Raw genomic sequence first — 24,866 nt, forward strand, 5'->3', positions numbered from 1 at the left:
GTTCCAAAATCACTGCAGATGGTGACTGCAGCCATGAAATTAAAAGACACTCCTTGGAAGGAAGGTTATGACCAACCTAGATAGCATATGGAAAAGCAGAGACATTACTTTGCCAGCAAAGGTCCATCTAGTAAAGGCTATGGTTTTTCCAGTGGTCCTGTATGGATGTGAGAGTTGGACTGTGAAGAAAGCTGAGCGCCGAAGAATTGATGCTTTTGAACTGTGGTGTTGGAGAAGACTCTTGAGAGTCCCTTGGACTGCAAGGAGATCCAACCAGTCCATTCTGAAGGAGATCAGCCCTGGGATTTCTTTGGAAGGAATGATGCTGAAGCTGAAACTCCAGTACTTTGGCCACCTCATGTGAAGAGTTGATTCATTGGAAAAGACTCTGATGCTGGGAGGGATTGGGGGCAGGAGGAGAAGGGGACGACAGAAGATGAGATGGCTGGATGGCATCACTGACTCGATGGACGTGAGTCTGAGTGAACTCCGGGAGTTGGTGATGGACAGGGAGGCCTGGCGTACTGCGATTCATGCGGTCGCGAAGAGTCGGACACGACTGAGCGACTGAACTGAACTGAAGGGCTTTTCAGGCAGTATAGGCTTTAGTGAGCACTTGAACTGGAGCGGAGCCTGGGATGGCTGCAGATCTGTGGCTTAGGCACCTCCTGGTAAGCAGGGCAGAGACACCGGCAAGTTTTCAGCAGGGACACGATAGGGATTGGTTTTAGGCAGGGTAGCCTGGTGTCTGTGTGAAGGGGCAGTAGCGGTGAACCTGGAGACAGGGAGACATAAAGAGGTCCTCGTAAAAATCCAAGCAAGAGAAGAGGCTCGGAATTGCCTCCCTGCCAAAGAGCAGCTTCCCCAGGCGGAAAGTGTTTGAGGCAGGATGCCCCCTCCCTGGGCCTTGGTTTACTCCCAGAGTGACCGGCAGGGACACTGCTGGCAGCACCACACAATTGGCATCCCGCGTAGAGCCGCCCTCCACGCTAGAGCGGCCAGGCCAGCGGCTCTCGGACCCTGTGGCCCCGCCCCAGCCCCAAGCCCGGCCCCGGATTGGCTCTGGCGGGGGGCGGGGCCAGCGGGCTCGCGGCCCCAGGCTTTTCCCCATTGGTGGTAGCGGCGGCGCGAGCCCGGAAGCGGACGGGGGCGGAGGCGGCGGAGGCGGAGGTGCCTCGGGCCGGCCGGGGTTGCGGTGCTGTCCTCGACTCGGCTCCTCCGGCCCGCGGCCCGGCCGCAATGCATCCCCCGCCTCCGGGCCCGCTGGGCGACTGCCTGCGGGACTGGGAGGAGCTGCAGCAGGACTTCCACGGCATCCAGGTGAGCGCCAAGGCGGGCTCCCATTGGTTCCGAGCCATGTCTGTCTGGCTCGGAGTCAAGGGTCGGGTAGCCCCGGGTCAGGCTGCGGAAAGCTCGGGGTCAGGGTGGGGGACCCTGGTGTTGCTCCCGACGGCGGCGAGGCCTTGGGTCCCGGTGTCCCCGGTTGGACCATCTTTTCGGCCTCAAATCAATGTCCGGCGGTGGTATCTTTCGCCCGCGCAGTCGCCGCGACACCGGAGTGACCCTACTGACCAGGGCGGAACTCCGGTCTCTCGTGAAGATCTCGGAAAGAGGCCCCGACTCCGACCTAGTCCCCTCCCAGGAGAGTCCGAGCTAACCAGGGCCAGTCTTGGGTCCATCACTGAGCAAACGCGCCGTGGGCGCTGGCCGGGCCGGCCTTCCCCTCCCTCGGGCCGGGCGGTCTGGGCTGAATGTGGCTGGGGAGCAGGACGGGAGGCCGCGTGGCCTCGGTCCGGAGAAGTGGGATTTAGGTGAAGTCCCTGGATGGGGGCGAGGCCGGTCCTGGGTGCAGGACAGCTTCCAACCACACAGGACCACGTGGCTGCTGCAGAGAGTGAGGGGAAAGTGGGTGGGCGGGGCCCAGCCAAGAGACTCATGGGTCTGACAGGGGTGGGAGTCTCTCTGAGACCAGTGGAAGCCTGGCATAGCGGGGGTGGGTATTGTCTGGATCTGGCTGCTATGGGCCGCTGTGCTGTTCTGTGGACAGGCGGACAGGGGAGTGTGGTGGCTGGGGGTAGGCCGAGGTGGCCCCTCCTTGAGCGTGAGAAACAAACCCTAGCCAGGGTAGAGCCCAAGCCAGCTGGGCACTTGATCAGGCCTGTGCCTCTCTTGGACTGGTGCCAGCCCTTTCCTGTCCACATTGAGCCAGACTGCCCCCTGGCCTGTCCTGGCCAAGCCGCTATCATTCGTGCGTCTCCCCAGGGCCCTGAGCAGGGGAGACCCAGGCTCCCGAGCCTGGGCACCACTGTCCTGGCCTCAGCCCCTGCCTGACCTTCCTCACACTGCCCCTTGCCCCCCATCTCCAGGCTGCTCCTTCTCGAGACTCACCCCAGGGGGCAAAGTGCTCTGGGAAGCCCTGGGCCAAAGGTGCTGGGGGGAAGGGTAGAGGAATGGTCTAACAGCAAAAGGCCCAAGGGCTGAAGCCTGGTGACCTTTAACCCGGGAGGAAGATGCTGGGAGTGCCAGAGCAGCAGTTATCTTGGACAACTTCAGCTTCCCTCTCCCTTGCAGGCTGTCTGGACGGGAGGCTCTGAGAAGGCCATGGATGGCTTTAGGCTGCCTGCTTGGTCCAGACTGTGGACCCGTGTGGGCTTAGAATGCAGTCTCAGGATGGGCAGAGAGGGGTGCGAGCAACTAGTAGATGGGCTGAGACTAAGAAAACCTTCCGAGAACGTGTCTGTTTCTGGGGGCTAGGTGCTGGGGGGCTCCTGGGTTTGCCAGAAGAGCCCCATCTCCTTGCCTGCCTTGGAGAGAGAGGACCCTCGGGGCATTCCTGAGGCTGGCTCAGCTGGCTGCCTCCTTTCCTGCTGAGACCCTCCTGGGGAAGCCCTGGGTGAATCCGTGCCCCACCCCCTTCCCAGCAGGCTCTGGCTTGGGGGTCCCCTAGCCAGCCTGAGCCTTCCCCCTCCCTGGTCCCCAGGAGACCCACCGGCTGTACCGCCTGAAGCTGGAGGAGCTGACCAAGCTGCAGAACAGCTGTACTAGCTCCATCACTCGGCAGAAGAAGAGGCTCCAGGAGCTGGCCCTTGTCCTGAGGAAGTTAGGACCTGTCCCCCTACATGCTCCCCGCCCTCCCTTCTCATACCCCTGGCTGTGGACCGGGGGTGGGTGTTGGGCCTGATGGGGTAGGGAGCTGGCGCTGACTCCGAGGTGCCCCTGGGCACGGCTTCTCCCCTCTCTGGGCTGCGTCTGCTCTCCTGCCTCCCAGGGGTCGGGTGTTCTGACTCTGGCTTCTGCGGCCCCACCTGCAGATGCAAACCCTCCCTCCCGTCGGAGGCCGAGGAAGCCGCGCGGGAGTTGGAAAACCAGATCAAGGAGCGACAGGGCCTCTTTTTCGATATGGAGGCCTACTTGCCCAAGAAGAATGGGTGAGCCACCCCTCCCCCAAGCTCGGCTCACAGCCCTGTCTCCCTCTGCTTGGTTTCCTGGACCCAAGGGGGCCGTCAGACCCGGTCATCCCTCAGGGACAGCCTCAGTGACTGTGACAGCTCACTGTGATGATGGGCGCTTTGTGCGGGACGTACAGAGAATCGGGGAGAGCACAGACAGGGGTGCCTCACCACTTGGGAGGCCGGAGACAGCCTCTTGGGGTAGGTGACCCCTGGGCTGCGTCATGAAGGATAGAGGAGGTGGCCGGCCAGACCTGGAGAGGTGCAAACAGCAGGTGTCATGTCCAGAGCATAGGGTAGGAGGCGAAAGGTTGCGGAGAGACCAGCTCAGAAGCCAGCCTGTGGCACTCCCCTCTGGCCCAGTGGGCAGGAGAGAGCGACAGCTCAGTTATGCACTTAGATCAGCCGCCGTCACAGCAGAGGACGCGGCAGAACCGGGGCTCGGGGAAAACAGTCCAGCAGAGAGACTGCGGGGAGAAAGCCTGTCCCAGAAGGCAGGGGAGGGAGTGGCCCGCAGCCTGAGATCAGATGGCCCCCCCGGGGGCACGGTGGGGGCCGGACAGAGGTAACACTGAAGGGGAATGTTTCCTGGAAGTTCGGGTGACCTTGGAGAGAACCGCTTCCAGGAGGTGGGGCTGGAAAGGTGATATTGGGGATGACAGAGAGCCGAGGAGACAGCCAGGTTTAGGCCACGCTTGTGAAGCTTGGAGGTGAGTGGAAGGAGAAACCAGTGCCTGGAAACCAGTAACTAGAGCTCGTCGTGAGGGTTGAGGGGTCCTTCTGTTTGGGTGTGCGAGTTTGTACACAGGAAGGGCTTGAGCATCTCTACCTGCTCAGTGATGGGGCCTGCAGAGGGTGAGACCCAGGAGGGGTGCAGTGTGCACTGGAGGGAAGTCCCTGGGGCTGTGGGAAGGGGTGGTCTGGGAGGAGGGGCGTCCAGAGAGGAGGGTGGGGAGGCAGCAGGGATAATGTCACCTGCCTGAAGGTGACAGGGTGGAGGGTTTGGGGGAGGGTTGGCCAGGGCGCCACTGGGAATGGGAGAGGGAGGAGCTCGCAGCGAGGCGGAGAGGCAGCCTGGCCTCCAGTCCCAGTCCCCGCTGTGCCCTGTAACCTCTCCGCGGCCTCAGGCTGGTCCCTGAACCACCGTGAGCCCGGGCTTCGGGCTTGCGTGTGAACAGGAGCCCATACGGGTGCCGCTGCTTGGTACACGGCTGACTCTCAGATGAGAGGAGCTTGGATGGGGTGGGTTCTGGCACCCTTCGGGGTTGGCAGGAGGTCACGGTGGGGTCGCGGGTGTGGGTGGCTGCAGTGGGCTTGGGGCTGAAGGCTACTCTCCTTCCCCAGGTTGTATCTGAGCCTGGTTCTGGGCAACGTCAACGTGACACTCCTGAGCAAGCAGGCTAAGTAATTTGTGGTTGCCACACTCCTCCCCTTGCAACGTCCCGCCCTGGGGCCCCTTCCAGCCTGCCCCAGCCTCCCTGGCTGAGCCTGGGGCTCGGGGGCCACTGCCCGACGGCACCCCAGGCAGCCCATTGGGAGGCCTGGCGGGGCCCCGCCAGCACCCCAGCCTGTCCCACGAGTGTGTCCCCCCAGGTTTGCCTACAAAGACGAGTACGAGAAGTTCAAGCTCTACCTCACCATCATCCTCATTCTCATCTCCTTCACCTGCCGCTTCCTCCTCAACTCCAGGTGGGTGTCCTGCGGGGGCGGGGCTGGCCTCCCGGACCCTCTCCAGGCGCCAGCACCCACCCTCCACACCCCTGCCCACAGGGTGACAGACGCTGCCTTCAACTTCCTGCTGGTCTGGTATTACTGCACCCTGACCATCCGTGAGAGCATCCTCATCAACAACGGCTCCCGGTGGGCGAGGGCGGGGCCCCCCCCCCAGGGTGGGGGGGCGCCCCTGGAGCTGCCCTGCAAAGTGGGGGGCAGTGGGGGAGCCATGGCTGAGAAGCAGGGGGTACTGGCTCCTTCCCACTGCAGCCCCGCTTCCTGCCCCCCGAGCCCTGATCCTGGGGCTGAGGGGACAGGGGTGACGGCGGCTCCCTCACGCAGGATCAAAGGCTGGTGGGTCTTCCATCACTACGTGTCCACGTTCCTGTCGGGAGTCATGCTGACATGGTGAGTGGGTCGGCTTGGTCCCAGGGCCTCGGGGGAGCGAGGGGCAGGGAGAAGGGGGGCGTCCCTGAGCCCCCACCCTGCCCTCTGCTCTCAGGCCCGACGGCCTCATGTACCAGAAGTTCCGGAACCAGTTCCTGTCCTTCTCCATGTACCAGAGTGAGTGTCTCCGAGGTCCCAGCTCTGCTTAGGACTCGTCCCCAAGGAAGGGCAGGCCCGGGCTTGGGGCTGCGGCCCAGTCCTGATGCCCCGCCCCGCCTCGCCAGGTTTCGTGCAGTTCCTCCAGTATTACTACCAGAGCGGCTGTCTGTACCGCCTGCGTGCCCTGGGCGAGCGGCACACCATGGACCTCACTGTGGGTGAGTCAGACGAGGCTGCCCTACCCTGCCGTCCTTGCTTCTGGCCCGGGCTCTGAGTGACGGGTCCTCTCTGCCCCGCTGTGCCCCTGCAGAGGGCTTCCAGTCCTGGATGTGGCGGGGCCTCACCTTCCTGCTGCCCTTCCTCTTCTTCGGACACGTAAGTTGTACCCGAGCCCCCGTCCACCTGGCTGTCTCGAGCAGGGACTGTGTGTAAGAGCCCCCTCTCTCCCAGTTCTGGCAGCTTTTTAACGCGCTGACGTTGTTCAACCTGGCCCGGGACCCCGAGTGCAAGGAGTGGCAGGTGAGCCGGGCCCCCGCCTGGGGAGGACGCAGGAAGGGCTGGCCCGGCTCCCATCCTGACCCCGATTGCTCCCCCAGGTGCTCATGTGCGGCTTCCCCTTCCTCCTCCTCTTCCTTGGCAATTTCTTCACCACCCTGCGGGTCGTGCACCAGAAATTCCACAACCAGCTGCATGGGAGCAAGAAAGAATGAGGCTGGGCCCTCCCTGCCCAACAGCACCCCCAGCCCGGGAACGGGCTTCTGAACCTCTGTGTGGAGGGGGTGGGGGCTCCCCGTGTCCGAGAGGGTCTCATCTGCCCTCCCCTGGGTTTTGTGGGCTCTGTGGGCCCTGAAGGCGTTGCTGGAGAGGAGGACCTGGGCCTGTGTCCCCGCCCCTGGGAGCTGGGCACCAGTGGCCTGAATAAAGGAAGACAGCTCCGAGAGCCTGTGTGTGTGTGCTCCTGCGGGTGAGATGGGCTTGGGGGGCCTGTCCCGCCACCACTCGGGACCTGGGGGCCCCCGAGGTGTCTCTGGGGTCTGAGCTAAGGAGACCCAGGTGGAGGCCTCAGATCTGTGCAAGCACTGCCGGGCAAATACAGAAAACAGAACTTTATTCCAAGGGCCAGAGGTTATTTAAAATTATTTACACTCATCGAAAATCACAGGGAGGGGCCAGGCCTCATCAGCTGAGAGGCGGACCCCTGTGTTCAGCCACTGAGGGTCCCGAGGCACTCACACACCTCAGCCTGTGACCCTCGGCCGCGCCCCCTGGGCTGACTGGAGGGCACGGCTTGGGCTGGGAGCAGCCTCTGTCCTGGGCCTGCCTCCGGGGCCACACCCGGCAGAGCCACCCAGGAGACCCAGCAGAAGGGAGTGAGGCGCGAGATTACATGATGGGGAGGAAAGTCTGTAGGGCATGAGCGGCGGAGCAGTGGGGCGGCCTAGCTCCATACGTCCAGGGAGTAGCGGCCCTTGGTCATCAGCTTCTTGACGTAGTCCACGGCCTGGGCGTGCTCCATGGCCCCCTGCTCGGCCACGATGTCGTAGAAGGTGTTCTGCACGTCCCTCGCCATGTTCCGAGCGTCCCTGTGCGCAGAAGGGAGGCGGCACTGGGGGAGGGCCCTCCACGGGCAGGCCAGCCCCCCACCCCGGCCTCTGCTGCACGCACCACCCCTCGTCTGCTCCACCCACCCCCCGCCCCACTCACACCCCCCACTCACCCCCCGCCTCTGCCCCCCTCACCCCCTCCTGCCCCACTCACCTCCCCTCCTGCCCCTCTCACCCCCCATCTCTGCCCCCCTCACCCCTCTTCTGCCCCCCATCACCCCCGGCCTCCCTCACCCCATGTCTCTGCCCCCCACCCCCTCCTGCCCCCCTCACTCACCTGCCCCCGTCACCCCCTCCTCTGACCCCTCACCCCCCCATCTGCCCCACTCACCCCCTCCTCTGCCCCACTCACCCCTCCTGCCCCCCCACCCCCTCCTCTGCCCCCTCACCCCCCCATCCGCCCCACTCACCCCTCCTGCCCCCCACCCCCTCCTCTGCCCCCTCACCCCCCCATCCGCCCCACTCACCCCCTCCTCTACCCCACTCACCCCTCCTGCCCCCCTCAGGCGCCCACCCCCCACTCACCCGCACACGTAGATGTGGGCGCCCCCCTCGTGGATGAGTTTCCACAGGTGCTCCTTGTCCTTCTTGAGTAAGTGCTGCACGTATACCTGAGGGCGGGGGTGCCTGTGAGGGAGGCCGGTCGCCCCCTACACCCCACCACCCCAGGGCCTGCCCCCGGCCTCACCTTCTGCGGCTGCTCCCGAGAGAAGGCCACGTTGAGCTGGGTGAGGGCGCCGTCCTTGTGGAAACCGGCCAGCTCCTCGCGGTACAGGTAGTCCTCGTCAGAGCGCCGGCAGCCGTAGTAGAGCAGCGTCTCGCCCACCTCCTTGCCTGGGGCGAGGGTGGCCAGGTGAGTGAGGGACCCAGGCCCAGCCCCCTGCCCGGAGCCCGCCCGGGCCACACACTCACCCTGCTGCCTCAGCCACGCCCGCTCCTGGATGAAGCCTATGAAGGGGGCGACCCCAGTGCCAGGGCCCACCATGATAACGGGCGTGGTGGCCTTGAAGGGCAAGCGGAACTGGGACTTGCGCACGTACATGGGCACCAGGGCCCGGCCGCCGTTCTCCCCGGCCGGTTCCTTGGCCCGCAACCAGCTGGTGGCCACGCCCTTGTTGATGCGGCCCGTCTTGGTTTCGTACTCCACGGCCACGGCGCAGATGTGCACGGAGTTGGGGTGGACCTGGGGGTGTGCAGGGGTGAGCATGGCTGTGCCCGGGGTCCTTCCCTCCTGCCACCCACCCCGTCACGGGGTCCCTGCTCAGGGCCCCTTCCTGGCGGCCACCCTGACTGGCTCTTGGCACCAGGGCTGGAGGGCAGGGTGCGATCTTACGGTCCAGCCTTCTGGATACACAGCCCGGGAGTCTTGAGCAAAGTGCCCGCGGATGTGGGGCAGAGCTGGGGCTGCGGCCCAGGGACCTGGGGCTCTCTGAGGAGCCAACATTGTCTTCTCTACGGGGGCGGGCCCGGAGCCCCCACCTTGGAGGATGAGGCGATGGAGTAGTAGCGGGCCTGGAGACGAGGCAGCAGCTCGCACAGGTGGTCGATGGGGGGCCGCAGGGACGGGTAGTCCTGCAGGATGGCCAGGATGTGCCGCCGAGCCTCCAGCACCCACCTCAGGTATAGCTCCTGGGAACACAGACGTGGGTAAGACGGCAAGCGGACCAGGGGCCCAGGCAGCTCGGGGGATGGCCGGGCTGGGGGGCTGGCACTCTGGGTGCTCAGGCGCCGGGGGCAGGCCTACCTTGCCCTCGCCTGACGAGGAGGCCATCTTGCGCAGCTGCTCGTGCTCGGTGGGCTCCGAGGCGTACTGCGCCAGCTCGTAGAGCACGTTGGTGCGTGGCGGGTTGGTGATGTCCAGGTAGTAGGTGAGGGCCGTGCGGTAGGAGGTGGGGCAGGGGAAGGGGTGCTTCTTGTTGGACTCCTCTGCAAGGAGAGGGCAGCAGGGTTCAGGGTGAGGGGCCACCCCAGGGCTGGTGGGGTGCCACAGGGAAGGGGTGGGCCAAGCCTCGGTGGGCGGGAACCAAGACCAGCTCTCTTGGGGTCTTCCTTGGGTTTGGGGCAAGGCCTGAGGCGCCTGGCTGCTGGACAGCCAGTCTCATCAGAGGCAGGACGCTGCTGGGGGCGGCCTGTCACTGTCCCCATCCAGGACGGTCACTGCTCAGAGAGGGCGGCCAAGGGGGAGCCCCCCGGTGGGGCCTGCCTGCCTGCGGGCTGGACCTGATCCACCGTGGGGGCTCCAGGCTCTGATGGTGAGATGCCAATACCGGGCCTTCGGCTGTGATGACAGGGCCCCTCCAGCTCAGGTTTTATTCTTGGACACAAGCAGAGGCTGGTGCACGCCACACCCACATGCCAAGCTTTTGGGGTGGCATCTTGTACACTCAGGTGCTCTGCCAGCCCTTGCCGAGGGGCTTCCACTGCCACAGTCAACAGGCCGGCTTTCCTGACACCTCCCCACGGCCAGGCCGGAGCAGGGCTGGACCCAGGGGTGACTCCACCTCCTAGAGGCATGACCGCAGGGGTGTTGACTCCTGTGCACCAACGAGCCCCAGAGAAGCACAAGGCTGCCAAGCCACCCAGAAAGGAGAGGGCCTGGCCCAGGCTCAGCCTTGAGGGCTGAGGGCCTAGCTTTGGGGGAAGGGTTGAACTCCTTACTGAAGCACGACCTACATACAGTGTACAAGTCACACGAGCAGAGCTTGATGGATTTTCGCGAACTGAACGCCATTGTGTACCCAGTGCCCACATCAAGCAGCAGGTGTTCCCCGCACCCAGGCATCCTCTTGTGTGGGCTCAGGAATGGGGGCTCAGGCCTCGCACCACAGGGCAGGTGTGGGCGCACCTTCTGAAGTCCCACTTCTGCCTCGCGTTCTGAGCCTCTGCAGCCCCCTCTCAGAGCAGCCCCTGGCAGAGAAGGGCCCTCACCACGGGAGCTCAGGCACTCCTGGGAGAGAGTGAGCCCTGACAACACCCCCACCGCCAGAGAGGTGCTGCTTCAGACGGCACAAGGCCTCCCCCGCCCCCACCAGTGAGAGGAGAAGACCCGTCCACGGCCCACGGGCCAGCAGGTCCCCTGCCAGCAAGAGGAATTCCGCTGCAGACCAGCCCCCTTTCCTGTCCTCTCAAGGCCGACTCTGGAGCCTTGAGAGGTGAGGAGGAGCAGCCCAGGCTCGGGTCACCAAGGACACAGGTGGGCGAGTGGGACAGGGCCAGGCCGAGGTGGGCCCCAGGTTGGTGGACGGTGCGGGGCGCTGGGGGGCGGGGTCACAGTCAGCGGCTCAGGCCGGGGGTGCAGGCTGAGCACCCTCAGTGCACCTAGAGGCTGTCAGGATTGCTGCCTCGGACCCCTGTGCACAGGTGAGGAGACCCTGGAGCTGGAGGGGCCTGCGGTGGCTGGCTGTGGCTCTCTTCCCCACAGGACATGGGGCTGCATGGACAGCTGGGCCTGGCTCTGTCTTCAGGCCCCCATTCCCTCAAGGGGGTATGGCAGCAAGGGGATGGGGAGCCCCAAAAGGGAGCCTGCCAGACCCTACAGCTGCCTTCTCCCCCTGCCTCCCGGTTTGCTCTGCAACTTGCCCCTCGGGTCTTGGGTATGAGGGCTTCCAGGATACCAGGTTTTAGGTCTAAGCAGAAACTCAACCTCTGGGTCTTTCCAGGGGGCCCATTCCCACCAGCGCCCTCAGGCCCAGGTAGGGGGGAGGCCTGGGACCCAGGACTCACCATCAAGGTTGTTCAGGGACATGATGATGTCCAAGTCGGCACCCAGGATCTCGCCAAGCTGGTTCACCAGGGCAGAGTCATTAGCCGGATAAACAGCCACATGGTCCCCAGACTCATACCTGGGGGTGATGCGAGGCTCAGGGGGAGGGTGAAGGGCAGCTCTGTGTGGGAACAGGAGGCCTGGGTGAAAGCTTTGGGGAAGGGCGTGGTGGCAGCTGGTACCTGATTTTGGAGTCCGAGATGTCTAATTCCAGGTGCATGAGGTGCCGCTCGGTTCCCTGGTTCAGCTTCCGGTTGGTGGTGACAACAGCCAGGAATGGGTTCTTGGCGTCGAAGGGGCTGGGTGGGGCGAGCAGTGCAATGACTGGCTAGGCCTCTGGTCTGAATCTCCACACCCACAAGGACCCTCCCGTCCACACAGAACACGGGGAACCTCAAAGCTGGCCTCCTGGGTCATGAGAAAACCTCTCCAGTGAGGTAAAGGGCTTTCCCGCCCCCGCCAGAGTGGTGCTCCCGGCACCCGCAAGGGGGCAGAGCCGGGTTATCAGCGTCCCTGTCTGCAGACACAGAAACTGAGGCTGGTCTGAAACCTGGGGGACCCTCCGCACCTGGTACCCACTGGTGGGCAGAGCACAGGAGGGCCTGGCCCAAGAAGGTGGTTCCGTAAGACAGAGGAAGGGCCTGGGTCCTGAGTGACTAGCCAGGGCTGCACAGGACAGGCTTTCCCACCGGGAAGTCACTGAAATGTGCTGTCGGCCGCAACCGCAGTGGCTGCCTAGAGTGGGGCTGCTGGAGGGTCAAGGAGGACCTTCCTGGGCGGCTCAAGGTGTCTGGGTGGGGCCCAGGTGCAAGTGAGGGGCCCCAGAGAGGAGCACTTAGGACAAAAAAGTCCAAATATGGAGGCAGATTTGAAGGAAATGAGCCCTCTGGCCAAAGTTCAGCCTAGACCCAGACCTGAACTCGCTACGTCCTGGTCCAGGAAGTGGTGGTCACCACCCCACTGGATATTTAACAGGCAAATGAAGTACAAACTGAGCAGGTGCCAGTCTCCCCGAGGCCACGCTCTGGACCAAAGGACCACCGAGAGGGGAGGGGTCCCCAGGGCCCTGGGCTCAGAGCAGCCTCCCCTCTCTCTGCTCCGGGCCTTGTGCCCTCCTCTGGGGCGGATATGGACATGTGTGTGGCCCTGGCCAGGCCCCTTCCCAATGGAGGGAACGAGGAAGCCCATGGGATGGGGCCCGGCAGGAAAGGCCTTGTGGAGACATACAGGATGGCCAGCCACCTGGGCCCCAGCCACGCTCTCGACTCACGGTTTCTGGTTCTCGTAGCTCTTCAGGCGGCCCATCTCGCCCGTGTACACCTTGGCCATGTCCATGTCTGTGTGGACCATGAGTTCGTACTGGCGAATGCTGGAAGGGGGAGACCCAGGGTGAAGCTGAGGGCTGGGAGGGTCCCCAGGAGGGAGTGAGGCTGTGAGACCATGGGGCACGCCTGAGGGATGCGGGGCCAGGCATGACCCACGAGGAAGGAGATGTGTGAGTGTGGGGCAGGCAGGAGAGGTGAGGCAGCCGGGCTAGTAGGCCCGAGGAGGCCGGGAAGCCCACCCTGACCCTTGCGTGCGGGTCCCCTTCCACACCCCGACTGAGCCTCCCCCAGCCCCACTGCGCCCACCGGGCCGGTGCCCCACCCACGGCCCCAGCTGTATGCACTCACCTGGACTCCTCTCCAGTGGCTTCCACCCCGAAGTGCTCGCACACGGCTGGCCAGAACTGCTCTCGCCATGTGATGAAGTCCTCCTCCAGGCTGTGGACCAGAGGGGATGAACCCGGGGCCAGATGGGGCTGCCAGGCCAGGCTTAGACCCTCTGTCCCCTGGCTCCCCCTCAAGCTCGAGGGTTCATTTCACACCAGCCCGCCCAGTGATGTAACCCAGGGCATCAGGAAGCGTCCAGAGGGTCTGCAGTAACCACGGGCAGCCCTGTCTGAGCTGGGTGAGCTGGGAGGGTGTGGACAAGCAAAGAAGGCGGGCCTGGTGATGGGGGCTGGCCTTCCCTCTCCGTGGTGAGGCAGGTCACAGGGGTGCGCAGACACTAAGGCTCTGCCCTGCCCTCCTGAGCCCCGGCCAGCCTGAATCTGGGGCTCCTGACACTCGACAGCCTGGGTGGGGTTGAGGGTGGGGCTCGGGGTGGGGGGGCACTCACTTCCCGTCATCGTCGCCCAGCCCCAGATCAAAGATTCGCTGGGCCCCGAGCTGTTCCAGCCGCTTGTCCACGTACTTGCCCATGGCGTTGAAATGCTCGTATGTCTTGTTCCCAAGGGCAAACACCTGTGTGGATGAGGGGCCAGGGTCAGCAGGTCCTCATACGGGGAGGCCCCGGAGCGGATTTGTTTCATGGACCCACAGCTCAGGCTCCTCCATGACCACTTGGCCTGGACCCTGGCAGCTGCAGGGTGTTCACCCCACCCGATCCCTTGCCCGGCCGAATCCTGGTCAGCCCACTCCTCCTTTCTTGCCTTTTGTCTCTAGAAGCTAATGCCCCTGGGCACGGTGGGGCTGGGACACGGGAAAAGGGCTCTTAGTGCCGGGCTGGGCGGGAGAGGGTCACCACGTGAGCCCTTCCCGGGATTCCCACCTACAAGCTCCCTGCCAGGCCTGGGCTCTGCAGATCGAGGTGAGAACTGGAGGTGTCCTCTTGGACACGAGCTTCTGGAGGTCGCACGAGCCCACACGGGTGACTCACCGCGTACTTGACCCCAGAGAGGTCCACGTCCGTCTCCTGGAGCCAGTCGTAGAAGTCCTGGGCATTGTCGGTGGGGTCCCCCTCGCCGTAGGTGGCCATGCAGAATATGGCCAAGGCTTTCTCAATCTCTGGTAGGCTGCTCAGGTCGGCCTGGGGGAACAAAGACAGGGCCAGGCCAAGTGACCATGACTAAGCTGGCTCCCAAGTGCAGACGGGTGAGTCCTGGGCTCAGATGAACGGAGTGCATCTCAAGAGTGAAGAGACAGCAGGCCCAGAAGAGCACGGCGAGGGCCTGGGTGTGGACAGCAGCAGCTGGGTTCCGGGCCAGGAGTGGGCACGTGGAACATGTTGCCACCTCTGGGGCACCTCAGCACCGTACGGAGTCCCGGGGGGCCTGAGTTCATGTGATTCCTAACCAACTGTCTGTCAACTCGAAACCCAGGTCCTAAGACAGAGGGATAGTGGTGCCATCCCCAAGACTGAAGGGGGCATGTGTGTGGAGTAGGCGGGGGCTGGTTTGGTTAAGGTGAAGGAGGGGCACAGGTGGGAAGCAGCTGGCACTCGGAAGACAGGGCTTCTCAGGGGAAGTTCATTCATCACATTGGAGCCCACGTGATGACTGGCAATGACCCTGTGGGGAGAAGCAGGAAGGCGCTCCCTGGGGCGTCTTCCCAGGACTAGCTGCTTTGTCAGCCCCGCCTCTCCTGGGGCCTAAGGACCACTCCCCTTTCTCTGCCCACCGTGTCCCCTGGGGCCAACGGCATGGCCATCCCAGTGAGCAGACTGCTGGATGTTTCCTGCAGTCTGGAGAGCTACAACCGGGGAAGGAGCCAGTGCTGGGAGGAGCGTGAGCAGGGTGAGTTGGCCCCCACGGCCTCAGAGACAGGCTGGGTGTGGCTGGGGCCAGGAGGTGGGGACTAAGTCCTGCAGACAGCGCTGTGTGGGCCCAAAGGAGCCACGTGCCGAGGACAGCTGAAGGAGGAGACGGGGGAGGGGGGATCCTATAGCCCCAAATGGGGGCTTTCCCCTCAATCCCCGGGCTCTCCTGGGCCCTCCCCAAGCCCAGACACATGAGTTTACAGCCTCCATGCAAAGCTGAGCTGCACGGTTCCTAGAGATGGCTCGTCCAATACCCTCACCTCTCCCTGTAGACGAGGCCCCTCAGTGAGGGGCTGGGCCAGGTCCCCCAGGCAGTCGGGGGAGCAGGGTTAGAGTCCAGAACCCGCCCCCCCGGCTCCTGAGTCCGGCTCCCCCGACACTGCAGTCCAGGAGAGGGGGGTTGAGGAAACACAAGAGACAGTTCCTCTCCTGACCTACTGAGACCCTGTCATCTTTTAAGCCACACCCAATGCACGAGGTGCCCGGGTCCCTTCTGTGGGCACCTGCCCAGCGCTCATAGAGCCTGCAGCGTGGAGAGCCGGGCAGGCAGCGCACATGCACACACCTGGGCCAGGGGTTCTTTATGTCCGGAGGCCGCCTGGCTGCTGGGACAAATGACAAGAGGTGCCCAATCCCGACTGTCCCTTTGCCTAACTCTGCCCTCGTGTCTCCACGATCCAGATACGCCTGCCTTAACACCCTGGACCGCACTGCGCGGGAGGAAGGGGCCGGGGCGTGGCGGGCACTCACCAGGTCATACTCCTCGGGGTCAGCTGCCATGCCCCGCATCCCATAGCGGTGGGCGTCCTTGGACAGGCGGTTGGCAAACTCCTCAGCAGTCCCCGTCTGGGAGCCGTAGAACACGATGATGTTCCTGCCCTAGGGATGGCCGGACATACGGGGGTCAGTGAGGGGCCAAGAGCCACAGGCTTCACCGGAGACTCAAGGTGACCACAGGGGCAGGCAGGTCCCTAAGGATATCCTCTTTCTTTCCTCCTTCAGGTCCTTTCTAAGTCACCTTGGGCCAGCATCTCACTACCACAGCCACTGCGGCGGGTGGGGTCAGAGGCCACCCAGCCGGCTCCAGCTGAAGCCACCAAGGTAATCCAATACACACAGCTGCTCAAAGATCTGTGGACAGATCTTTACATAACACTTGAAAACAGCAGAAATAAAGTTCAGTAAAAAACAAGAAAAAATACACTTATAGTGACCAAAGACTATGTATAGCTTAATCCAATTTTGTTACATATCCACCCGACATGTGTGTGCACAGTCTATACACATTCATGCAGAAAGGAAAAAGAACAGCATGAAATATACCAAGAGTCTCTAAGTGGGAAAATATGGGTGAGTTTTCCTGGATGTTTGCAAAAGTAATCACACATGCTTTATAAAAACCTAGACAGTGGAGGGAGGTACCCCATCTAGACTGGCCCACAGGCTCTGACTCCGCCCCCCTCCCACGGCACCCTCCGCAGCAGCTCTGGAAAAGCCCCAACTCCATCCCCCAGACGCCCTGCAGTCAGGGAGGCAGCAAACTGGTCCAGCCAATGGGATGCGCTCTGCAAGATGCGGAAGGTGGAAGCGAGGCACAGGCCACCTTCCGGTCGGTCCCTTTCTGCAGACCTCAGCAGCAGGCCTTCCAGCGGCCAAACTGCCTGGAGGGTCTCTGGTCTGGCATCGAGCCCTGACTGACAGGTGCAGGTGACAACAATAAAACGCAGGGGTTACAACTGCTGTGAAGTGCTCCCATACCTTTTTCATTTCCTGAATTTTCTTACAAATCATTTCCAAATCATTTAAAAATGTATTTTAAAATGATGCTTATGATACCAAGGAAAGGAAGGTAAACCTGATATAAAACAGTAGTTACGGTAGCATCAAAATATATAAAGAACCTAGAAATAAGCCAAACAAGAAACACGTAAGAAGCCACCGAGTGACAAGGGGCTTCCCAGGCGGCTCAGTGGCGAAGAATCCGCCTGCCAACGCAGAAGCTGCAGGAGGCTCAGCTGTGATCCCTGGGTCGGGAAGGTCCCCTGGAGAAGGGAATGTCTACCCACTCCAGTATTTGCCTGGGAAACCCCATGGACAGACAGCCTGGTGGGCTACAGTCCAGGGGGTCGCAGACGAGTCAGGTAGGACCTAGCGACTGAAGAGCAACAACAACTACTCAGTGGCGGAGGGCCCCGCTGAACGGAAAGACCTCTGCTGCTCACAGAGATTCGACAGCAGGATGCTGGGCCTCCACCCACGATACGGAAATAATGCGATCCTAATAAAAACTGCAACAGCTCTTTTTTTTCATCAACAACATGATCCTAAAAATCTTGTAGCAAAGTAAGTATGAACCCATTGCTGCAACCTCATTTGGCAGCAGAAAGGAAAGAAGTGCTGGCACTTGCTACAGCACAGGCGAACCCTGAAGACACGAAGCTCAGTGGGAGGGGCCACCAAGGGCCAGGTACTGCGTGCTCCACTCACGTGGAAGGCCCAGCACAGGCAGCTCCACAGAGACAGCAGATGAACGTGGCTCAGGGCTCAGGCTGGGGAAACTGGAGTGACTCCTGATAGTAAAGTGTTTCTTTTGGGTAAGATGAAAATGTTCTGAAATTGACTGTGGTGATGGTTTGTGCAACTGAGAATACACTAAAAAACCACTGGTGTGTAAGCTTTAAATTGGAGAACTGTATGGGGTATGAATTAAATCCCAATAAAACTGTTATCCAAAATAAGTGAATATACATGAAGTAAAAGCTAGGAAAGTGAAAAATAAGAGTGATGGGGAGAGGGAGGAAGTGCTTAGTGCTACAGATATTAAAACAAGTTATAACAGTATGATATTGTTTATATACAGACAGCTGGATCAAAGTATCAGAATAGGAAAATGTAGAAATAGACTCAAATACCAATGAAAATTACATTTATGACCAAACTAGTGGGGAAAAGATGGACTTCATTACATGGAATTTAGACAGCTGAGTAAAAACGTGTTGGACCCAAACCTTACATCTTACACCAGGATAAACTCCCAACAGATTGAATTTTAAATATGGAAAACAGAAATCATAAAGATACAAGAGAAAACATGGAAGAATTGTTATATCTCTTTAGAGTGGGGAAGCCTTTCACATGATGACTCAAAGTCCAGTAGTCATAGAAAAGTAAAACGGACTATGGAATTTTTAAAACAAACACACAGTAAGCTGAGTGACACACAAACTATCAACTGGGAAAAATATTTTTAAGTCATATCACAGACAAGGGGTTAACTTCCCTAATAATTTTAAGGAATTTCTTGAGAAAGATCAATCCCAACAGAAAAGTGGGCAAAAGAGCTGAACAAAGAATCTATTAAAAAAGAAAAAATAAAAGCCATCCCATGAGAATTTGCTTTAATTCATAGAAAAAATGCAAATTAGAACTGCAGAGATAAATCTTTTTTTTTAACCTAGAAAATGGGCAAAACCCCAAACTCTGGTAGTGGACTCTGTTGGCAAAGCTGTGGGGGAACAGACCTTCTCACACCTGCTAGTGACTGCCCTGGTGTGAACCCTGGGGGGTGGGGTGCAATTTGGCAGCTTCTATCACAAACACGTGTACCTTCTGATTCAACAATTCCGCATCCGGGACCGTATTTGCAAATATGCAAACTGATCTACATGGTCACAGTGGCTCTCTCTGTAAGAGCTAAACGAAAGTCATTCTGTCGTGTCCAACTCTTGGTGACCCTATGGACTATACCGTCCATGGAATTCTCCAGGCCCGAATACTGGAGAGGGTAGCCTTTCCCTTCTCCAGGGGATCTTCCCAACCCAGGGATTGAACCAAGTCTCCTGCATTGCGGGTGGATTCTTCACCAGCTGAGCCACAGGGGAAGCACAAGGGAAGTCACGAAGGAAGAGCTAAAGATGAGCAATATTCCAAACACCCATCAACAAGGCAGCGTCGAAGCAAATTATAGTACTTGTGGCCACGAGTGGAATCATTATGCAATTATAATAAAGGATGAGGGAGGTATCTCTGAATTGCTGTGAGGTAATCTCCAAGACATTAAGTGAGAGAAAAAAAAGGTCTATAGCAGTGTATGTAATATGCCACTTTTTGTGTTTAAAAAGTAAAAATAAAAGTTTGTTTGTTTTCATTACACGCACAGAAAGAAGTTCTCAGAACGGTGACGGGTGACAGGGACAGGAGAGAAGTTTTCCACCTCAATAGTTTGTGTTTTGGATTTAACCACATGAATGAAGTACCATGTCATAAAATTTGATACTTAAATAAACAAAAACAAAGAGCAAGAACTGTAGCTGCGCTAGGACCACAGCCATGTGAGGTGGACATCTGCTTGTGGACACAGCCTGGTCTGGGAGGAAGGAGCCAGGCGGCATCTGAGACAGAGGGAGGGTCTGTTCCTAGAGTTTGGTTTGTTCAAGAAGTAAACATTCAACAAACAGAGTAAACTGTCCCGGCAACGGCAGAGCAGCCTCAAGGCTCTGGTTAGACTGGCATGTACACGCGTGGGAGCGGAGTCCGTTCCCACCCGCCCTCTCTCTTCCCGTCAAGCGAAGCTGGCCTTCTGCTGGCCATCTCCACCTGCCCACCAGGGCCGAGCACAGACAGAAAGAGAACTCACCGTCTTCTTCATCTTCTCCACGAAGCTTCTGTCTTTGACAGAGGAGGTCCTGAAAAATAAAAGTGTCTGATGGGCACGGGAGACACCATGGTGCCCACGCCATTAGCCGCCTCCAGTCCAGTGCCAGGCTGGAAGAGGGAGGACCCAGGCTCCCGGACCTGGTAGACCCAAATCTAACACCTCACAGGACCAGGGCTGACCCACTGGGTACAGGAGAGCATGAGAATGAAAGGTCAAGTTCACTCCCTGGGCCCCTACCAGCCCATGGTCCCCATGGCTTTGTCTCACCTCCAATTTCCACCTCTCAAGGCAACCAGGAGTCTCCCACATAAGATTCTGACCACGCTACTGCTGCACTCTAAAACCTTCCATGGCTCCCATGATCCACAGGCCAGAGGTACACAAGTCCCTTCAGGATCTGCCCTGGCCTTGCCTGCCAGCCCCCTCCCGAGGCCACCCCTCCGTGATGGTCCCTAGGATCCTGTCAACTCTACCGCCTTGTGTCTGGACATCAGGATGGCTGAAGACATACCCTGGGAGAGACCCACACCAGAGAAGCCATTCTAAAGAAAGAAATAGGGCCCTTCAATTCAGAATCCATCCTCCTCCACTGTCTAAATGATCAGCCACAATGACCAGCTGGGCATCTCCTAGTTCCTCCCTGCCCTCGGACCCACTGCCGCCTTGGCCTAGAGCGCCTTCCTTTAACCCTTTTCCCACAGACTCCTGCTTATCCCGAAAACACGAGGCCTAAGCTCCTGAGCACCTTGCCTGCCACTGACATGAGGCTGTCTGTTACCACCTTCAATGCGTCTTCACGCCTCTGTCCAAACCCTTCAGTGTGTTCTTGCTCAACCTGAGGGCTGGGTGTCACAACTGGGGGGAGCTGCCTGTGTATCTCTTTGCAATCAGCATGAGCACGATTGCACTTGGCACATGAAGCCTTATCAGCTTCTGGGATGGTCGGTCCTGAGTCCTCGCCCAGCAGGAGGTTGGCTGAGGTGGCCTCAGAGGCCTTTGGAGGCTCCCCGACCCACCTGAGGGTCTGACATCAGTGGAAAAGCTCTCCTCTCTCAAAGGACAGAGGCTTCCATACAAGCTTCAGCCAAGTGGACTTGAGTCCTCACTGCAGACAGGGACTAGGGCACACCCACCACCCACTGAGCACCCGGCTGCCCGTCCTCCACCTCCAGGTGATGTGGGCCAGCCAAGGGGGGGCAGGCATGAGACTACACAAGGTGGCCCCTACCTTCCCAGGGCCTGTCACCAGGCTCGGAAAATCAAAGAGGAAGAGGAGGGGCCACACCTCAGGAGCAGAGAGGTTCAGGGTCAAAGCCTGCTTCTTCTACTAAATAGGCCCCCGACTGGATAAGTCAGGCCTCTCAAGGCCTCGGACTCCTTGATTGAAAACCCTGCATCTCCACCTTTGCAGCCGCCCCAGTGGGGTGCTCCGCACTGGGAACTCGTCTAACTTTTAGGGATAAAGAGGGAAGGGGAAAGTATTTGGGTGGCTCTGTGATTTCAGCAGGGTGAGGTGTGAGAAGACCAAATTGATGGGGCATCCGCAGGCCACAGGCTCCAGAAGGAGCAGGCACTGTGCCCAGAGAGACAGGAAAAGCCTCGAGGAAGAGCTGGGCTCTGGTCTCAGGGAGGAAATGGCTCCTGCAAGGGAAAGCCGCGGCAGCTGAGGGGCTCCTGGATGAGGCCCAGGCAGCCGGCGGGGATGAGCTCTGGGGAGGAGGGCCAGGGAGGGGGGGCTCCCTATGCAGCTGCATGGAGAGGGTGTTCCAGGCTGGCAGGAAGGGGAAAGGGGGCCCTCTACGCAGGTCTGGTTGGGGGTGTCAGAGGGCAGGCACAAGGTGCTAAGGCCCCCCACCCCCAGGAACAGGGTGCTCCTGAGAAAGGCGTGCACTTCTGAAGGCCAGCACTGTCCTTAGCTTCAGCCCCTGGGGAAAGATCACACCCACAGAGCCACGAGCGGGACAGGAAACCCGAGGAGGAGGGGGAGACTCTGTCCGTGCCTCCAGTCACTGCCCGACACGGGGCAGGCTCCTCACGCTCCCACTGCTGATACCCGGCTGCCAGGCCCTGAGCAGGGCCACCCCTGGGTGCCCTTGCCTGGCTTCCCCGCTCCTGACCGCTGTGCACTGGGATTCGCACTCGGAACCCAATCTTTCCCAGGGTGAGGGATGGGTAGGGTGACTGCGGCCCTCCTGGTTTCTGGTCTAAACCCCTTTCTTCAGGAAGCAGAGACATGCAGCCTGCAAACCAGGACCTCGGGGGCCAGGGTGGCCGTGCCCCGGCGAGCCCCCAGGGGCTGCTCTTTAGGCCGTGCCCTCCTTGTGCCTCCAGACGTCCCTGCCCAGGAGCAAGTTCCCTCCACACCCCAGTGGGGGTGCCTGCGGGCATCCACACCATCTCCCTGGATGCTGTCTGGAACTGACCTCGGGATGGGCTCGTCCTGATGAGCTGAGTAGGTGCACCCCATGGCTTCTCATGCCCAGCTGCTCTGGACCGCGGGGGCCAGGCAGAATGCTGCGCCCCTGGATGCGTGCAGGGGGCCAGCAGCTAGCAGGTCGGGCTCCGTCCATTCTCTACCTGCGCTGGAGGTGGGCAGCCCGGCCCACGGACGCCGCACATCCTCCTGGACGCTCTGTTCTCTCGGGAGCCCCGCAGAGCCCCTGCCTGCCTCTGACCCCGGTGCCTGGGAGAGCAGCCGCATCTGGCGGCCCAGTGGGGAGGAACCGGGACTCCCGGCTGGAGCCTCCCATGAGCCCCTGCGTCTGGCACACACCCCTCCTCCTCCTGTATGGACCGAGGGAAGGAGGCAACCTCCCCAGCCCCGGCTGGAGTCTCCTTGGTAACTGTTTATAGCAGAGCCCTTTCTCCCCACAGCCTCCCCCTTTTCCACTTTAAGGAAAAAAAAAAAAAAATGAAGTCGTGCAGGCTGAACAAAGCTCCTCTGGACCCTGGGAAGCGGTGGGGCAGGTTGCTATGGCAGGGCTGCATCCCTATAAAGGAGCCTGCTGCCGGCCTCCCTGGAATCCCGTTAAATTAGATCTGGCTCCCATCTCCCTCCCTACAAAAGAACTGCGGGGGACAGAGCCTACTACACTGGCTTCAGTCTCCTGGGGTAGACGGTCCATGAAACTAACACATCTTGGCCCCTCACTGCAGTGCGGGGAACGCCCAGCAGGGTGGGCTGAGATGGTTCCATGTGGGGAGCCCCCCTTTGAAGGCACCCAAGTAAACAGCCATCAGGAGAGGCCGCGGCTGGCCCAGGCGCAGAGCTGAGACCACACGGCTCCAGAGTACAAACGGTTCCAATTAGGTTCCCCACCCCCAAACTGGGAGCAGAAGTGCCTCTGGTTTCTGAGGTCAACTACAGCGGGGGTGGTGGGGGGGACTGTATCGGCCCGAAGGAGGGTGGACAAGAACACTGAGTCACTTGGACCGAGACAAACCACAAGGGCTGGCGTGATTCATTCTCTTTCCAGTCCCAGGCCATGCTCAGAAGGCTTTGTAAAATTTAATTTTCAGCAAAGCGGAACTGACTTCTTCTGAGACTTTCCCTTGCTCCCGGCAACACGTGGGACAGCTGCTTTTGAGTGGCTCCCTTCAGAGCCTTGTGGGTGGCGACAAGTTCTCCAGGCCCCAGGGCGGCAGGCGGGGAAAAGGGCCGAGAGCTGGGTGACATCGATGGTGGTAGAGCGGGTGGTAGAAGGGGGCAGACCCACCAGAGCCTCGTGGCGGAAACCTCGTGGCTAGTGGTTGGGAAAAGCTGCCTGGGGTGAAAACAAAGTGGCTCCCTGGAGCTTGAGAAACAGCAGCTTTCTCCACCACCCGGGCCCAGAGTGGGAACCGCCGTGGGCAGAAAGCGGCGAGGCAGGTGGGAGCATGCAGCAGTGTGGGAGGCCAGGGGTCAGAGACAAGAAAGGGGGGGGACCCCTGCGTACAGAGTGCTCCTGTTCACTTCCTTTTCTACTTCAGGTAATTGCCCCGCCCACCCCCACCGGGAAGGTGGAAAGGATTCTGCCCCATTTGACTTTGGAGGGGAGTGAAGCTTGGGGCTGAAGCAGTAACTTCAGCTCCAGGAAAGCCCAGAGGCACCCTCCCACTCCCCAGCAGGGCAGGCTGAGGGTCTGCTCCCCACCCGCCCCCAGCAGAGCAAGGCTGCATCTCCCTGGTCACCCCGTTGGTCAGGACACAGGACACGGCGGTCCCCCTTCCCAGGGATTCCTCCCTGTCACTGAGGGTACTCTGAGCCTCAGGGGGAGTGATGTTCCCCTGGTGGACACCATGGGCCCTGGTCAGCAGGACACCTCCTGATGACCGTCCTCCAATCTGTGTGGGGCCCAGACGCAAACCGTAGCTCTCGGGGCTGCCCTGGCACCAGCCCTCCCCTCGGCTCCCCACGAGGGTCAGACAAAAACCCCAAGGCCCTGCGGGTCCCTCCGCAGCCTCAGCTCTCCTATCTTGGCTCCCTTCACGACCCCCGACTCCCTTGGTGACTTACACCCAGGCCCTGTCAGGATACACCTTCCCCAGAGCAGGCCCTGTTCTCCTGGTCCCGGCGTCAGTACACGCGGCCCTCTCCCAGCTTCCTACTCAGCCTCCAGACTCAGCCTGGGGGGTGCCTCCCTCCTGACACCCGCCAGTGGCACCTTGGCTGTCTGAGCCTTGTCCACTGTACCACCCTCGTGCGTCCCACCTGCACATGAGGCCCTGAGGATGCCCCGTGTCCCTACGCCCTGGCCCCTGGCCCCCAGAGATGAAGCCACTGGCACCGAGAGCCCAGAGGATGCCAAGTGAGGTCAGAAGGGCCACTGACACTTGGCCCTGCATCGCTTCCCAGACAGGCCACGTCTGAGCTTTGGGGCACTGGCTAGAATGGCAAAACCTCCCCAGTCCCATCAAGGGACAGGAGCGGTCCCTCGTGGTCAGGTGGCAGCAGAAAACCCTCAGCTCCGAGTACAGGGGCAGCGTGAATGTCCTGAGCCCACGTCCTCGCCGTGTCCACCACAGATGCAGGCGGTTTCGGGCACGGTCCACCCTCCATGGCCTTTCCTCATGCTTTGCTCTTTGTAAAATCTGTTTGCGTTTCCACTGTCAGAGCCAAGGACCCCTGTCTAGGAAAGGTGGCCCTGAGCTGGGTGTGCAAAGAGCCAGCACCAGGACAGCACTCGGGAGACAGAGAATGGTCAGAGATGGTGCTGGTGGCCTCGACTCCTGGTCTTCCTGGCCTTTCTGCTGAGAGCGAGCCGTCAAACAAAGGTCATGGAGGAAAATGAGCTTCTTTGTGGCTTTTCAGAAGCAACCCCCAGTGGGATGCAGTCGGTAAAATCTAGACCGTGGGAAACTTGGGGAAACAAATGATCTGGTTTCTTCAACAAAAAATGCTGTGAGGGAGTCACAGGGGTGGAATGAAGCCTTCGGACCGAAAGAGATCTGTCACTGTGTGATGGGGAAGCAGCCAGGCACGAGAGGCCACAGCCCCAGTGAGCATGACTTGCCAGAAAAGGCGAAAGTGCGGGACAGAAGTAAGACCAGCAGTTGCCAGGGGTGGGGGCTGGGGA

General features: G+C 60.5%; 2 protein-coding genes across 5 annotated transcripts in view; one reads left to right on the forward strand and one right to left on the reverse strand.

Annotated features, from left to right (window-relative positions):
• The first annotated feature begins 1,136 nt into the window (after positions 1 to 1,136).
• Positions 1,137 to 6,648, forward strand: TMEM120A (transmembrane protein 120A). Its single transcript, XM_027528307.1, has 12 exons — positions 1,137 to 1,320; positions 2,981 to 3,099; positions 3,312 to 3,428; positions 4,794 to 4,853; positions 5,043 to 5,138; positions 5,220 to 5,309; positions 5,505 to 5,570; positions 5,665 to 5,726; positions 5,834 to 5,926; positions 6,019 to 6,083; positions 6,159 to 6,227; positions 6,305 to 6,648. Exons 1-12 carry the CDS (start codon positions 1,240 to 1,242, stop codon positions 6,416 to 6,418), a joined length of 1,032 nt encoding a protein of 343 aa, XP_027384108.1. The 5' UTR covers positions 1,137 to 1,239; the 3' UTR covers positions 6,419 to 6,648.
• A 151-nt stretch (positions 6,649 to 6,799) lies between these two features.
• LOC113884011 (NADPH--cytochrome P450 reductase) overlaps positions 6,800 to 24,866 on the reverse strand; it is a 54,180-nt gene continuing 36,113 nt past the window's right edge. For 3 of the 4 annotated variants that reach the window (XM_027528304.1, XM_027528303.1, XM_027528305.1), the window contains 14 exons: positions 19,291 to 19,339; positions 15,405 to 15,533; positions 13,776 to 13,925; positions 13,236 to 13,360; positions 12,749 to 12,838; positions 12,346 to 12,444; positions 11,258 to 11,374; positions 11,036 to 11,154; positions 9,057 to 9,238; positions 8,792 to 8,941; positions 8,225 to 8,495; positions 8,001 to 8,146; positions 7,838 to 7,923; positions 6,800 to 7,291 (listed from right to left, as the gene is read on the reverse strand). In XM_027528304.1, coding sequence (XP_027384105.1) covers positions 7,147 to 7,291; positions 7,838 to 7,923; positions 8,001 to 8,146; positions 8,225 to 8,495; positions 8,792 to 8,941; positions 9,057 to 9,238; positions 11,036 to 11,154; positions 11,258 to 11,374; positions 12,346 to 12,444; positions 12,749 to 12,838; positions 13,236 to 13,360; positions 13,776 to 13,925; positions 15,405 to 15,533; positions 19,291 to 19,339 — 1,858 coding nt within the window. In that variant the 3' untranslated portion in view covers positions 6,800 to 7,146. Of the gene's footprint in view, positions 7,292 to 7,837; positions 7,924 to 8,000; positions 8,147 to 8,224; positions 8,496 to 8,791; positions 8,942 to 9,056; positions 9,239 to 11,035; positions 11,155 to 11,257; positions 11,375 to 12,345; positions 12,445 to 12,748; positions 12,839 to 13,235; positions 13,361 to 13,775; positions 13,926 to 15,404; positions 15,534 to 19,290; positions 19,340 to 21,734; positions 22,010 to 24,866 lie in introns of those variants that run through there. The other variant, XM_027528306.1, reaches the window with a different exon arrangement.

Source organism: Bos indicus x Bos taurus, chromosome 25, assembly GCF_003369695.1.
Source record: "Bos indicus x Bos taurus breed Angus x Brahman F1 hybrid chromosome 25, Bos_hybrid_MaternalHap_v2.0, whole genome shotgun sequence".
Lineage (NCBI taxonomy): Eukaryota > Metazoa > Chordata > Mammalia > Artiodactyla > Bovidae > Bos > Bos indicus x Bos taurus.

What these genes read in the sequence shown, in the direction of transcription:
- TMEM120A (XM_027528307.1), top strand. Translation starts at nt 1,240, where the DNA reads ATGCATCCCCCGCCTCCGGGCCCGCTGGGCGACTGCCTGCGGGACTGG. An exon ending in AGGACTTCCACGGCATCCAG is followed by an intron (nt 1,321 to 2,980) that starts GTGAGCGCCAAG and finishes CCTGGTCCCCAG; the next exon opens with GAGACCCACCGGCTGTACCG. An exon ending in GTCCTTCTCCATGTACCAGA is followed by an intron (nt 5,727 to 5,833) that starts GTGAGTGTCTCC and finishes CCGCCTCGCCAG; the next exon opens with GTTTCGTGCAGTTCCTCCAG.